At 41.9% G+C, this 13,884-nt stretch overlaps 2 protein-coding genes across 5 annotated transcripts in view; one reads left to right on the top strand and one right to left on the bottom strand.

Annotated features, from left to right (window-relative positions):
* LOC120018424 (cell surface glycoprotein MUC18-like) overlaps positions 1–3,520 on the top strand; it is a 42,348-nt gene extending 38,828 nt beyond the window's left edge. For 3 of the 4 annotated variants that reach the window (XM_038961616.1, XM_038961619.1, XM_038961617.1), the window contains 3 exons: positions 773–899; positions 1,315–1,420; positions 1,757–3,520. In XM_038961616.1, coding sequence (XP_038817544.1) covers positions 773–899; positions 1,315–1,420; positions 1,757–1,786 — 263 coding nt within the window. In that variant the 3' untranslated portion in view covers positions 1,787–3,520. Of the gene's footprint in view, positions 1–772; positions 900–1,314; positions 1,421–1,751 lie in introns of all 4 variants that reach the window. The other variant, XM_038961618.1, reaches the window with a different exon arrangement.
* Positions 3,521–8,406: 4,886 nt separating this feature from the next.
* Positions 8,407–13,884, bottom strand: part of LOC120018426 (E3 ubiquitin-protein ligase CBL-like) — a 52,150-nt gene continuing 46,672 nt past the window's right edge. Inside the window, exons 12-16 of the mRNA XM_038961620.1 lie at positions 13,658–13,752; positions 13,270–13,440; positions 12,943–13,031; positions 12,389–12,613; positions 8,407–11,930 (exon numbers count right to left, since the gene is read on the bottom strand). Coding sequence (XP_038817548.1) covers positions 11,638–11,930; positions 12,389–12,613; positions 12,943–13,031; positions 13,270–13,440; positions 13,658–13,752 — 873 coding nt within the window. The 3' untranslated portion in view covers positions 8,407–11,637. The remainder of the gene's footprint in view (positions 11,931–12,388; positions 12,614–12,942; positions 13,032–13,269; positions 13,441–13,657; positions 13,753–13,884) is intronic.

Here is a 13,884-nt window from a genome sequence, read left to right on the forward strand (position 1 = left end):
ATGTACCGTATTTATCTATGTGGAGAGATACTTATAAATGATAAAGTGGAATATTATGAAATCTAGATAAAAAAAACAACATTTTTTATCATCATACATTGTTAGTTACAATGTTATCATTTGTATATTTTCTCTGTATGATGCTTCATGAATCATCGGAAACATAATCAGAAAAAACTAAGTTAAACCAGGCTGAAAAGTTCAATTTGCACATTGAGCATTTTGAGTACAACCCCCCTCCTGAGAGAATGGAGTGGTATCACCCATTCTCTCCCTTGATGGAAATGGATCCATCCATCTACATCTGCATTCTTCCTCCAGGGGAGGTCCATCCCCAAGTGCACCCATCCGCCTCTTTACCTTCCTTCACTCTTTCTCTCTCCCTTTGTCATGCTACCTCCTACTGTAGTTCTGGTTGGTATTCTCTGACAGAGAAACCAAGCAGCCCAACTCTGGAAAGTGTTCCTTCAGACTGATCTTTAGTTCTCAATGAAGAACTTCTTCCATGATGAACAACCTGGTTCAGAGACTGTACACCTGTTCATCACCATCACCACCTGTTCATGCTGTTGTCTCTGAATGATGCGCGCGCGCGCGCACACACACACACACACACACACACACACACACACACACACACACACACACACACACACACACACACACACACACACACACACACACACACACACACAGAGGACGATGTTATCATAAAGCAATTACCGGACAGGAAATGACCCATGGTTCTGCCTCCTCTTCTTTGTCCCACAAGAGGGCAGCGGTGTGGTCATAGCTGTCATCATCATCTGTATTCTCCTGCTGGCTATCCTTGGCAGTGTGCTGTACTTCCTGTACAAGAAGGGCAAGCTCCCATGTGGGCGTTCGGGCAAGCAGGATCTGTAAGTGTGTTTTCCATTTTTTATTTTTTATTTAAGGTTTGCAAAATTCCAGAAGCATTCTCAAAATTCCCAGGTTTTCCAGGAATCCTCCAACCAGGATTGCTGGAAGAGCTGTGCATTTTGGAGAAAGTTTTTTTTATCAGAGCGCTTAATTTGTTGGATATGCCTCAGACGATATCTCTACAATAGCTCATTGTTTTTTTCTCTCCATGATTTAACCTGATGTGTCATTATAGTTGCTATCAGATACCCTTTTCACACTATCGCGCTAACCCGAACTGTACTGTGCTGGCTGGGATAGTTTCTTGTCCTTTTTAGTATCGCAACTATGGTGGAGGCATAAACAGGCCAGCTCGTAGTAGTGTGAAAAGGGTACTATATTGGTCATGCTGGTGATTACGAGCTGTCCTTCTAGTACCAAACCGAATAAGGGCGGCATAGTGGTGGAGATGAAGAGTGACAACACAGAGGAGGCCGTGCTTTTAAGTGTCAACGGAGACAAGAAACCTCCTAGTGACCAGGTAACTATGGACACTGGCTATTTTTTACCATCCTTATAAATTGTACAACTACTCATCAAAATGATATTTAAAATGGTATTTTTTAGTATCTGAACTTTAGTGGTTAATACAATGCAATGTTGTGTTGGTGTTGAATGTTCCTTACCAGCTGTCCTATGATACAGTCCATTAGCACATTTACACATTGTGTGTGTGTGTGTGTGTGTGTGTGTGTGTGTGTGTGTGTGTGTGTGTGTGTGTGTGTGTGTGTGTGTGTGTGTGTGTGTGTGTGTGTGTGTGTGTGTGTGTGTGTGTGTGTGTGTGTGTGTGTCCCCTCGTGTCCCCTCTGGAGTAAAGGGTGATAAGTATATGTACGTGCAGAAGTGAGCGTAGGTGTGTGAGGGGGCGACTGCTGCAGCTGCTCCCAGTCCAGTTCACTCTCTCAGGGTGGGATGGATCCTTTGATGCCTCATAGCCTACAACTCCCAGGAGAACTCATCTGATATGTGCTGCAGTTCTCTAACCTGATCCCAGATTCGTAGTTCTTTAGCACGGCAGTGGCTAACAAAGGTCGTGGCTATGTTCTCTTATTAAGTCATGCTATTTCATACTTTATCATGTTTTTCCTATGCATAACGAAGAACATGACAGAGATGCTGGCCTAAGCACATACAGATCTGGGATCAGCCTAGCAATTTTTATGAATGTGGTTATTCTTTGCACCCATAAAATCCAGTTAGAGCATAAAATAAGAGGGACTGTTTGTTATATATTTTCCTTAATCCAAATGCCAACTCGGGGCAACCAATCACTGAAGAACAGCCTGGAACTGCTCTTCATGAAGAGTATTATATTCTGTATATATTTCTTTATTTAAAACACCCTGAGACAAACCTTTTAAAAAGACATGGCTAGGAGTTGTTTTGGGTTTGTTGCTTTTTGATGGAGGGACGTCTGTGTAGGCTTTGCGCTAGCTCTTGTCCAGGGTGTTAGTGCGCGTTCCTCGGCAGCATAGTGGAGGAACGTGAACTAACGCCCTGGACCAGAGCTAGCTTTACTCTTAGAGGTCCACCTGCTGTTGCTCTGCGTGTGATTGGCTGCATTCCCTTCCTACTTTGCTAAAGTCCGTACACTGAAACCATGGGTGCATAATGACGGTCTTACCAACCATGTCTACATGTATACAGCCTGCTTCATCTACCCATGTAAACCAACATCCAACCTTTAGAGCTATGTTCTCAAAATGGACTCCAGTATGGGTCATGATTCCGTTTTAGTTTAGTCTGTATATTTTTTGTTGTTGTAGCTTTTACTTACCACTGAAACTAATCTTAGACGTGTTTCCCCTTTGTGAATGGCTTTGTGAATGAACATGTAAGGCCTTGTCTCATCCTTTTGTTATCTTATGAGAGACGGGCCCTGTTTGAATATGTTGGAATACATCCTTGCTTCTTTCCTTCATTGGAGTAATCAACGAGCTGACATGACTCGGATAGGTGAAGGCCTATCCAATCAGGTCAAATCAGTGATTTCTTCATGGAAGGAAGGATATGTGGTGAAATATCCATGGATTAGAGGTCCCCATTCCTATCTGTTCAGGATTGGGTTATTTTGTACGACAATAGCCAATAGCAGAGCTCCGATGAAGCCAAAGTGTCATTGGTTACTTTTTCTTCTTCCACAGTTCTTGTATTCTTTGTAAATAAGAGGTTAGAATCACGCTGATATGTTTCCAGTTTCTGTCCGTAAACTTCTGTCTGCCTTATACATTCAGCCTCTTATTCTACAAATCACAGCTAGCAGTATAGCTTACTTTCTTTCACACTTGTTTTATTGTTATTCGTGAGAATGTCCAGTGCACTGATTTTGTTTTGTTTGTTAGGATTTTTTTGTCATGTTTGGTCTGTGAATCTCTGGTTTAAGTTGGGTGAAGGAGTGTTTGCGCGTGTAATGTGAGTGAAATGTCAGCTAGTTTTTTATGAAAGTGAAGGTAAAATGGCTCTTTGATGTGGGGAGAGGGGAAAGTTGAGCCACCCTTGTTTCTAGGAAACCCTTCACAAAATTAATAATTTGACCAAATATTTAGGAAGAGGTCATCATTTCATGAAGTCTGTGAAGGAAGAAACCACATGGAAAAAGTGGTAAGCAAGTTAGGTCCAAAAAACAGATTTTCACCAAGTCAAATTAATTTATTGTGTTAAAGGTTTCATGATGCTTGTATCTAAACCAAAGTAGATCATTGTAAGCTTGTTCTATACATTGGTTGGGGTCTCTATAAGCTTCAATAGGAATTCCTAAACACACCATGAAAGTGCATCCTTGTAGCTGTGTGGGCTAATAAAGTCAAAATGTTGGCCATGGGGTAAGTTGAGGAAATGCCAAGTTAAGTGTTTTCTTCCCAGGCATAATGCAAGGCATTATCACTGGGATATGAGGTAACAACAGGATAAAGATAGATATGGTTTTTAAAAAGGTAGTGGTCATATTTAATTCAGTAAAGAAATTTGTAGGTGGCTCAACTTGTAAGTTGTGTCAAGACACCACTTTTTTTTGGACAAGCTATGTTTTCAAAACTAACATTTTATATGAATTCTGATTATTTCCAGGGATACACAACATCCTGACATATGTAGATATCTTTGTTCGAAAGAATACTATATTTCCCTTGATGGCGTGATGCTGAAAGTAAAACATCTCAAATGTACTCTACTCTCCCCTATGGCAAATATAAACTATATGAAAGTCATCTGAACAGGGACTAAAATGTTAATCTCTGATAGTGTTTTACACAGAACTCCTCTGCTAATGCTTATATGTGTATACTGTATATATGTATATACACATACCTAGTGGTTTTCATTCTACAAACAAAATGGCAAGAATTCATTTGATCTGTTGGTCAGACTGCCTACCATTTCTACAGGAGAGAATGACTTTAACAATACACTCCTTAGTTTGAGCTTCCTTAATTTAATCACAAGTAAGATCCGAAGAGCTCATGGCCATATTAAAACACAAACCCCAGAATGTCCTCTCATTACACTACAGGTTAAAAGCTGGTTTGCTTAAGTGAGCGCCAAACTTAAGTCTGCATCAATCATTAGGGCCACCAGTTGATTTTTTTATTCATTTTTACTCATGGTCCTCCCAATCATATGTTACGGTCAGAGGAGAAAAGAATGACAATCATCAATCAATCTTTGATAGTATGAGGTAAAATGTATGTTTGGTTATTTTTTTACTTACACCCTTCAATATCTCCCCCTAAAGAATGTTTTGTTAATATTTTGGACAAGAACTATCAGTGTTAATTTTGATTATTTAAAAAAAAAATGTAATATCTATGAGTTGCAAAGACAGATTAACAGATTCCTTTTGTTTGCAATTTATTTTTATTAAGTAAAATGCCAAATAAAAATGACTGTTCAATGAAAAACGTGTCTTTAAGCCTGAAAAAGATTGTACATCATCTTGACGACCTTCCACTTTCCGTTTTTTGACAGGACTAGCCATCCATTGATATAAAGAATACTGTATAGTATATAATCCAAATATAAACACCGGTGGAAGAGAAGACCACTTTTGGCTTGTGAAGACAGCGTTTGTCATCTACCATGTTTCCCACGTTGCTTCCCAAGAGTACTAAAATATATTTCGATAATTATCCCATTTTTAATTGATACCAAGATGAGGGGAACAGGAGTGAGTTGGTTGTACTGGGTCTATATTCATAAAGGATCTTAGACCTTCCTTAAGAACACTAAAATGGTGATAACAATTCTTACCAAGGAGTTTACCTTAAGACTCAGACAAAGGCACAAACGACAAGTAAGCAAATAAGACCTCGATCGTCCCCTAGTGATCACTGCAGAGATGATTGTTGTAGTTGGACAGGAAGGCGGACTGGCAGAGCATCCGCTTATTACTGGGAGATTAACTGGAGGACAAGCGCACCCCAATGTGGATAATTGAATCATGTTCAAGTTCACTGGAGAAGCTAAAGTCCAAGGTTCCGATTTTCCAACTTTCTCCCAAAGCGTGCATGTGCACAGTGCACACTACCCATCATGGATTTAAATGCATTGAGTGTAAGCGTTTGAGGTCGTTTCCACCATTGTTAAATCCACGACTGCATGTTTCTGGACTCGGGAGAAGGGTGGAGAATCAGGACATAACCCTAGTTGGGCTTTCTGGGTCTTTTCTTTGTGATTCAAGTGACAAGACAGGATTGCATCAAATTGATGAATGTCTATGATAATGGATAAATAGCAGAAATAAACAAACAGGATTAATGATCATGGACAAAATAAATGCAGCATAGCAATGTATATATATGTTTTTTTCAAGACATGAAAAATGCTTCAAATTCCAGAAAAACATGATTTTATGAAGTTCTGGAGGAGCAGTAAAGCATTAAATGACTAAATATGTTTATAATGGAACATGCATAACGAAGAACAATGGACTCTGAAAGGCCCCCGTTATCAGCCCATCCACATGCATCGACTTACAGACAGATGTTTTAAACCAAAGTGGACGTGGCGGCACTGATGGCAGTTCACACTTGGTAGTGAGAAAAGCTGAAGCAGTAAGGCAACGAGAGAGAGGGGTGGACACTTCCCCAATCCCAAATCCACCCATAACCCCTATGCACTTACGGAGGTCTCAGGACCAATTACCATATTACTTCTAAAGGTGCATAGGGTCAAGGGCTTGATTTGGGATTGGACATTTACTCCTGAGGTGCCGACTTGCTGCACCCCCGACAACTACTGTGATTATTATTATTTGACCATGCTGGTCATTTATGAACATCTTGGCCATGTTCTGTTATAATCTCCACCCGACACAGCCGCCACCCCTCATAGCCTGGTTCCTCTCTAGGTTTCTTCCTAGGTTTTGGCCTTTCTAAGGAGTTTTTCCTAGCCATCGTGCTTCTAGACCTGCATTGCTTGCTGTTTGGGGTTTTAGGCTGGGTTTCTGTACAGCACTTTGAGATATCAGCTGATGTACGAAGGGCTATATAAATACATTTGATTTGATAAGCGTCTTCCAAAAGCCCAAGCCTGGGGCACAATCAGCAGTCAATAACACGTTATGTATAAAACATGGGTTTTTAAAAACTAGATGAAGAAAATATTCTGCTGTGGCACAGGTGTGAACCAGAGTAGAGAGCTGAACACAGCCCTTGAGCATTGCATAAGTACCGCTAAACAGAGACCGAGACAAGACATCTTACTATTCATTTAATAAACAGCACTGTGCATACTTCCAAAGTGATATGAGCATTAAAAAACATCAAAAAGTTAAAACGCCTTGACTGTTGAAAGAAACATGGCAATGTGGACAGACAGCTCCCTCTTCTGGTAAAAAGTTGAACAATTCCAACTGAGAAAAGGAGTTTGGTGTGTAACGTGGTGACGCCATCCAATAGGCAGAGAGGGCATATAGGTACTGTAAGGAGAACACTGGACTATCCGAGACCAAAGGGTTGAAACCATGTTCTCCTGTCAGACGATGCCTTAGTCAGCAGTAGGACATTACCGACACTTCTAAACATATGGCACTGCTCACAGAATTATTCACAAAAGTCAACAACAAAAAAATTGGGGGGAAAAATACAAAATAGAATTCTGACATATACAGGAATGCTGAATAAAATACAACATAGCAATTTCCGCACATTATTTTAAATCAGTCAGTATACACTTCATTTTTTAAGTGACAGTATCGTAGCACAAATTGGTATAGTATGCAGAAAAAGTCAATATACACTTACAGTACCTTCAGAAAGTTCACACCATTTGACTTTATCCACATATTGTTGCTGTGTTACAGCCTGAAGCTCATGTCGATTGTCACTGGCCTACATACAATACCCCATAATGTCAAAGTGGAAAATATTTTTTCTACATTTTTACAAATTCATAAAACATGAAAAGTTGAAATGTCTTGAGTCAATAAGTATTCGACCCTTTTGTTATGGCAAGACTAAATAAGTTCAGGAGTAAAAATGTACTTAACAAATCAAGTCAAATTCTGTGTGCAATAAGTGTTTAACATGATTTCTGAATGACTACCTCATCTCTGTACCCCAGACATACAATTATCTGCAAGGTCCCTAAGTTGAGCAGTGAATTTCAAAAGACAGATTCAACCACAAAGACCAGGAAGGTTTTCCAATGAAGGGCACCTATTGGTAGATGGGTAAAAATAAAAGCTGACATTGAACTTCCCTTTGAGCATGGTGAAGTTATAAATTACATTTTGGATGGTGTATCCATACACCCAGTCATTACAAAGATACAGGTGTCCTTCCTAACTCAGTTGACGGAGAGGAAGGAACCCGCTCAGTGATTTCACCGTGAGGCCAATGGTGACTTTAAAACAGTTTGAGAGTTTAATGGCTGTGATAGGAGAAACTGAGGATGGATCAACAACATTGTAGTTACTCCACAATACTAAGTGTTATATTTGGGGCAAATCCTGTACAACACATTACTGAGTACAACTCTCCATATTTTCAAGCATAGTGGTGGCTGCATCATGTTAATGGTATGCTTGTATTCATTGGGGAGTTTTCAGGATAAAAAAAATAAATGTAACGGAGCTAAGCACAGGCAAAATCCTAGAGGAAAACCTGGTTTAGTTTGCTTTCCGCCAGACACCGGGAGATTAATTCACTTTTCAGCAGAACCATAACCTAAAACACAAGGCCAAATCTACAACTGGAGTTGCTTACCAAGAAGACAGTGAATGTTCCTGAGTAGCCGAGTTACAGTTTTGACTTAAATCTGCTTGAAAATCTATGGCAAGACCTGAAAATGGTTGTCTAGTAATGATTTAACAGAGCTTGAAGAATAAAAACGGGGAAAAAAGAATGTGCAAATATTGTACAATCCAGGAATGCAAAGCTCTTAGAGACTTACCCAGAAAGACTCACAGCTGTAATCACTGCCAAAGGCAATTCTAACATGTATTGACTCAGGGGTGTGAATTCTTATGTAAATTAGATATTTCTGCATTTCATTTTCAATACATTTGCAAACATTTTTAAGCACTTTCACTTTGCCATTATGGGGTATAGTGTGTAGATGGGTGAGAAACAAATATGTAATCCATTTAGAATTCAGGCTGCAACAAGTCAAGGGGTATGAATACTTTCTGAAGGCACTGTACATACATGTTCATACATAGACAAGAATCAGTACAGTAAATCAAGATGAAAGGATAAGTGATTCCATTCTGAAACCTCACAATCCCTATTGAACGTGGTGCATTCGGAAGTTACTTCACCCTTTCCCTCAAGGCAACTAGGAACAGAAGAAAAAGAAACAAAAAGACACCACACAAACCTCTTCCAGTCCGGAGACCGTGAGATACAGTTGAGAAGCTAGCCTACACGGTGATTCTACAGCCCATGGCGGCAATCCCATTAACAGAGCTTCTCCACCTTTAGGGGTGAAGCCAATGTACCTCAATAGTACCGGTCCTGGAGAGAAAACATCTAGGAATGTGAGTCAGTGAGATTTTTTACATTTTAACCAACAATGTCATAGAAGTCAGCACAAAATGATGACAATTAGTAATAGGCTTCTTTTGTAAATTCAATACGTGTGGATATTCGGATATTCATCGGTATGGACTCCCTAAAAATAGGGGTTTGTGGATTGCGTTCAAACTCCGAAGGCCCTATAACCACTGAATCTGAAAACGCAGGAAAACTCAAAGTGAATGAAGACCTACCATGTAGACATACAGGAACAAGATGCACCCTACTGTAATTCAATGAGTGCATTGGTTAGTTTAACAATTCGTTGCCAACTCAGAGTCAAGCCGAGTCGGAACAGTCCATGTGAAGTCACTTGTCTGGCTAGGGTACATACGGTATTCTTGAGTTACAGATAGGATTGCAACATTTTTCCTGGAATCGGGAGGTAAAAGCAGGGAATCCTCCAACTGGGAATTCTGGGAAATTTGGGAACGTTTCAGTAACTTTGCAACCCTAGTTACAGAGGAAGATGTGTTAGTCCTCCTTCAACCAGGGAGTGTTTAACAATCGAAAACAGAGATAAAAAATGGCCACATTCCCAACTGGTCCACAAACCCTGCTGTTGCGTTGACCCAAACACTGGTTGTAATATCTCTATAGGAAAAAGTCATACTCTTTAGAACCCCGTCATTGTGTGACCGAAAAGGTTTACGAAAATAAATAAAGAGTTTTATAGAATGTGCAACTTTCCCCCCCACCCCCCTTTTCCTTTTTTTGGGGCTGCAACTCGTCAATGTTTTGGGTGTGCGTCTCAACATGTTCTTGTTCACTAAGCTACTGGGCTTTTTGCAGCTGTGCAATTAAGTCGATCCTTAAATGACAAAGCTCGCACAATTGTAATCTAGATTAGATTAGACTCCCCTTGAAAAGTGGGAGGCATCTACCATACAGATTCCTGAATGAGTTATGACACGGTTACTTTTCGTCAATCACATTGTTTGTTTTGCTGGTGCTACCACGTAGGTCAATATGCTGACAGCGCCGTTTACGACGTCATCGTAATTCCTCTAAACGCTATCCAGTCAAACACTATCCTAAAAATGGGAAAACAACTGAAGTCAGCTTGAATTGCACAACCCAAGCTGCTTGCATTTTCAAGTATGCTACATCACCAAATAAAGAATACAAATGAGATACTGTCACTTTAAAAAAAAAAAAAAAAAGACAGGTTAAACAATATTCACAAATGTACATTTAAGGCTTAATTGTATAGCACTAACAATAGTAGCAGCAGTAAAGCACTTCTGAATTAATAATAACAATAATGATCATAATAATAATATATTATTAAAGTAATCGATGACACATTATTTTGTTTCACAACGCTGAACAGCTTCGGTGTACATCTCTGACGAAGCTCTCCTCATGTCTGAGCGGTTTTCAATGTATCATAGAATCTTGGCCCGGGTACTGGGCCTTTATTAGAATCCATCAATCCTTTTTCTCTCACCATTAAGTTTCAGTACACTTTGCCTCTCCCATTCAGACTCTCCCATTCAGACTCTTGTTAAGAGAGCACTACATTTGAGGAAGAACAAAAAACGTCTGAGCAATATATTAATTCCACATTCATTTTGCACACGAATAGAAGAGGGATTGGGACATGGGCCAACCGGAACCTCGCAGATGGCTTCGATTGATTAGCTCTGACAGCAGAGCCAGGACTGCCTCTTAAAAAACGTCTTACTGAAAAAAAAAAAAAAACACAGGCTTCCCAGTCTGGTCATGGAAATCACTGACGAGATGATTAGGGGTGGTTAGACGTAGGAAACAATGCCACCCACAGTAGAAAATGATGCACATAGATAACAACATAGTCAAACACAGCTTTGCTTTTCACCGGGGTTTTAAGTCATATGGTCAACCAGTGAGCTAGGTCAGCCATCACATGTCCCAACCCTACTAGCCAAGTCATTGGCCCGACACACACACACACACACACACACACACACACACACACCCTCAGCTGAAGACAACAGTCTAGACATCTCACACTAACATCATGCTACTTTGAGGCAAACCACACACACACATTCATTTCCCCCCCAAAGAAGTACCGAAGCAATATTAATAAAGGCCATATTTGACATGTTGCCAAATGTTCTGCTGTGAGTCTAGGAAACGCCTGCTTCTGAATACTAAACGAAGACCGCCGCTCTCTTCAAAGTGAGGGCTGGGGACTATAGAAGGGTGCTCTCTCCCAAAGAATCACCATCTTTGTCCTCTGCAATCTATCCTTAACATGAAGAAAAAAACAGACCTTCGAAGCGGAACTCATTGGAAATATATATGTATACATTATACACATTTAATATATATTTAGTTATATATTAAATTCTTAGATAGACACACATACATGTTTTTTGGGGGGGAGGTGTCGATTACATTTCGGTAGAGGCCTGGAGAGGACGTGAAAACGACCGTCGAAGCGCCGGTTGTGCGATGAGCCACCATCATCATCATCATCATCATCACTTCACCCCATGGGATCTGGAGAGTGGCCCTGCAGCACATTACAAAAGGCGTCCGGACACTCTTAAAAAAGCGAGTGAAGCGCAGGGCTCGGAGTGAGCTAGTTTTGAGAGGGCGCCGGACAGGAGACTGCAGGGGCTCCAGTTAGCACTGAAGCGCTAGTACTGCAGGCGATGGGCTTTGGGCTGAGCTGGGCAGGGCTGGAGCAGAGGTACTATGTAAGAATGTGAGCTGTGGAGGGAATGGAGACAAACTCGCGCAAGATATTCTTGGCCATCTCCATATTGTTCTGTGCAATCATCAAGGCTTTCTGGATGTCCTGGTAGGTGTAGCCTTGCCTCATGAGATGCTCGATCTCACTGGTGATCTGGGGGTTGGCTACTCCTCCACCTCCTCCTCCACCACCGCCTAATCCAGGAGGTATGGGGCTGGGCCGGGGCTCGGAGTTGATGCGGCGGGGGAGGGGCTTGGGCGGCCGCTCTGGGGCGTCGCTGGAATCTGAGAAGGCTAGAAGGACAGGGAGGAAAATAAAACGGCATTCACATCCCAAACCACAGAACAAGCAGCATCCACATTTACAATCCAGTACTGCTGCCCAAATATGTAAATCGCAATCGGAAGTCTTGAAGACGCCGTAAGGGTGCTCTGAGATTAAATAGTATAAATATAGGAATACAACACTAGGGACTACCTTGTTAAATAAACAGGGTTGTTTAACCGTTCGAGACACATAGGGCCAGAAGTTTCTCCTCAACATGACTGGGCTGGAAAAACTCTGGGCTCTAGTAACAGAATTTGTTATTTATTTAACTCAAATCTGGTGCACCGTTTTGTCGTACATGGTCTCTATCAAATAAACTACCTAGGGCCCAGTGTTCCCTGGTCAGATCAGGTCAGGAAAAACTCCCTGCCCTACAAATTAACTATAGGGGTCCGAAACAGGTGGCTCTGAAGCGGACCCTTACAGGCGGATGCTCCGGGCTCGCTGTCCATGGAGAGACGGCTGATGGCGGCGCTGGAAGTGGCCCCCAGCTCGGACAGGGTGCGTCGGGCAGGGGCCATGGGCAACACTGGTTTGGGGATGTCGTAGCCGTTTTCCTCCACTACCTCCTCAGGGGGCTCCCGGACCGGGCAGGGGATCTCCCAGATGGGACAATTGGTACTGGCCAAGGGGGGCAGCTCAGAGTAATCTGGGGAACGGAGGGATTCACAGTGGGGTCAGAGGGGTGAAATGAAACAATGGCATTTTAATCTCTTTGAATAGAATGGAATTGAATACAGTGGGATAGAATAGAATACAGTGGGATGGAATACAGTGGGATAGATCAGTGGGCTAAAATGAGAATAGAGCTGGAGTGCTGAACTAGCAAAGATGGGGTATACTGCATGTGTGTTTATAATAAGCAGAAGTAGATGGGGTTTAGTAACAGAGAGTTGCCAAAAAGTACTGGTCAATAGTGAACTATGTAGTGAAAATGGTGCCATTTGGCACACAGACAGTGTTGCGGTAGGGCAGTACCCGAGTCTCTGGCCAGGTGAGCCTGGGCCTGGACGTTATACGTGGCTTCATACATTTGAGGTCCTTCATCCAGGTCATTCAGCATGGGCCTACCAAACACAGGAAGGGGAGGGAGACTAATAGGACATGACATCATATGGCCAAATAAGTTAAAAAAATAAAAAATAATAATAATTGTGTTTTTCGCTATTGACGTGCAATCAAATGTCAGAATAAGAATATACATAACAGAAGATGTACACAGTACCCCTACAATATCATCAACGAACTTACAGTGAAGTGTTTTTCAATGAGAGGATATGCTGACTTAGAGCAGAGGGTGCTTACCATGAGTTGAGAGAGGTAGGCTGGGGAGGTTTGGGGACTGGGGTCTCTGCCACCACAAGGGGAGCTGCCATGGGGGCCAGGACGGGCCGAGAGGTGGGGATCATGTAGTCGGACTCCTCGTCACTCTCGTAGGCCTCCTCCCCAGCCACTGGCTTCAGACCTGGATGGGATCTGACAACGCACAGAGAGAGAGAGGGGGACACTTCATATAACCAAGGCCAGGAGATTTTGGGACCTGATCAGGGAAAACTCTAGGTTCCGAGTATAGGCAAAACCTAGGACAGAGTTTTTCATGGGTAAAGTCACTTGGCCAGGAAAAACTCCTGGCCCTATACATCATACAACACATTCACACAGCAGGGAGAGGAGTGTGTGTCCTTCACTGCACCTTGTTGACAGAGCATAGATGGCATTGGCCGAGACTGACGGCTTCACTTTGGGGTTGTCATACGCCTGACTGCCAGACGCCGTGCCTCCAAAACTCTGGGGAGGAACAGAGAAGACAGACAAGACACACAGTCAGACACAGCTAAAGTCCTATTTCTGTAAATACCAATTTGTGATCCCCATACAAATTGTACACAGTCTTGGTATAGGTTAAATCCATGTCTGTGA

The sequence above is a fragment of the Salvelinus namaycush genome, chromosome 23 (genome assembly GCF_016432855.1).
Source record: "Salvelinus namaycush isolate Seneca chromosome 23, SaNama_1.0, whole genome shotgun sequence".
Classification (NCBI taxonomy): domain Eukaryota; kingdom Metazoa; phylum Chordata; class Actinopteri; order Salmoniformes; family Salmonidae; genus Salvelinus; species Salvelinus namaycush.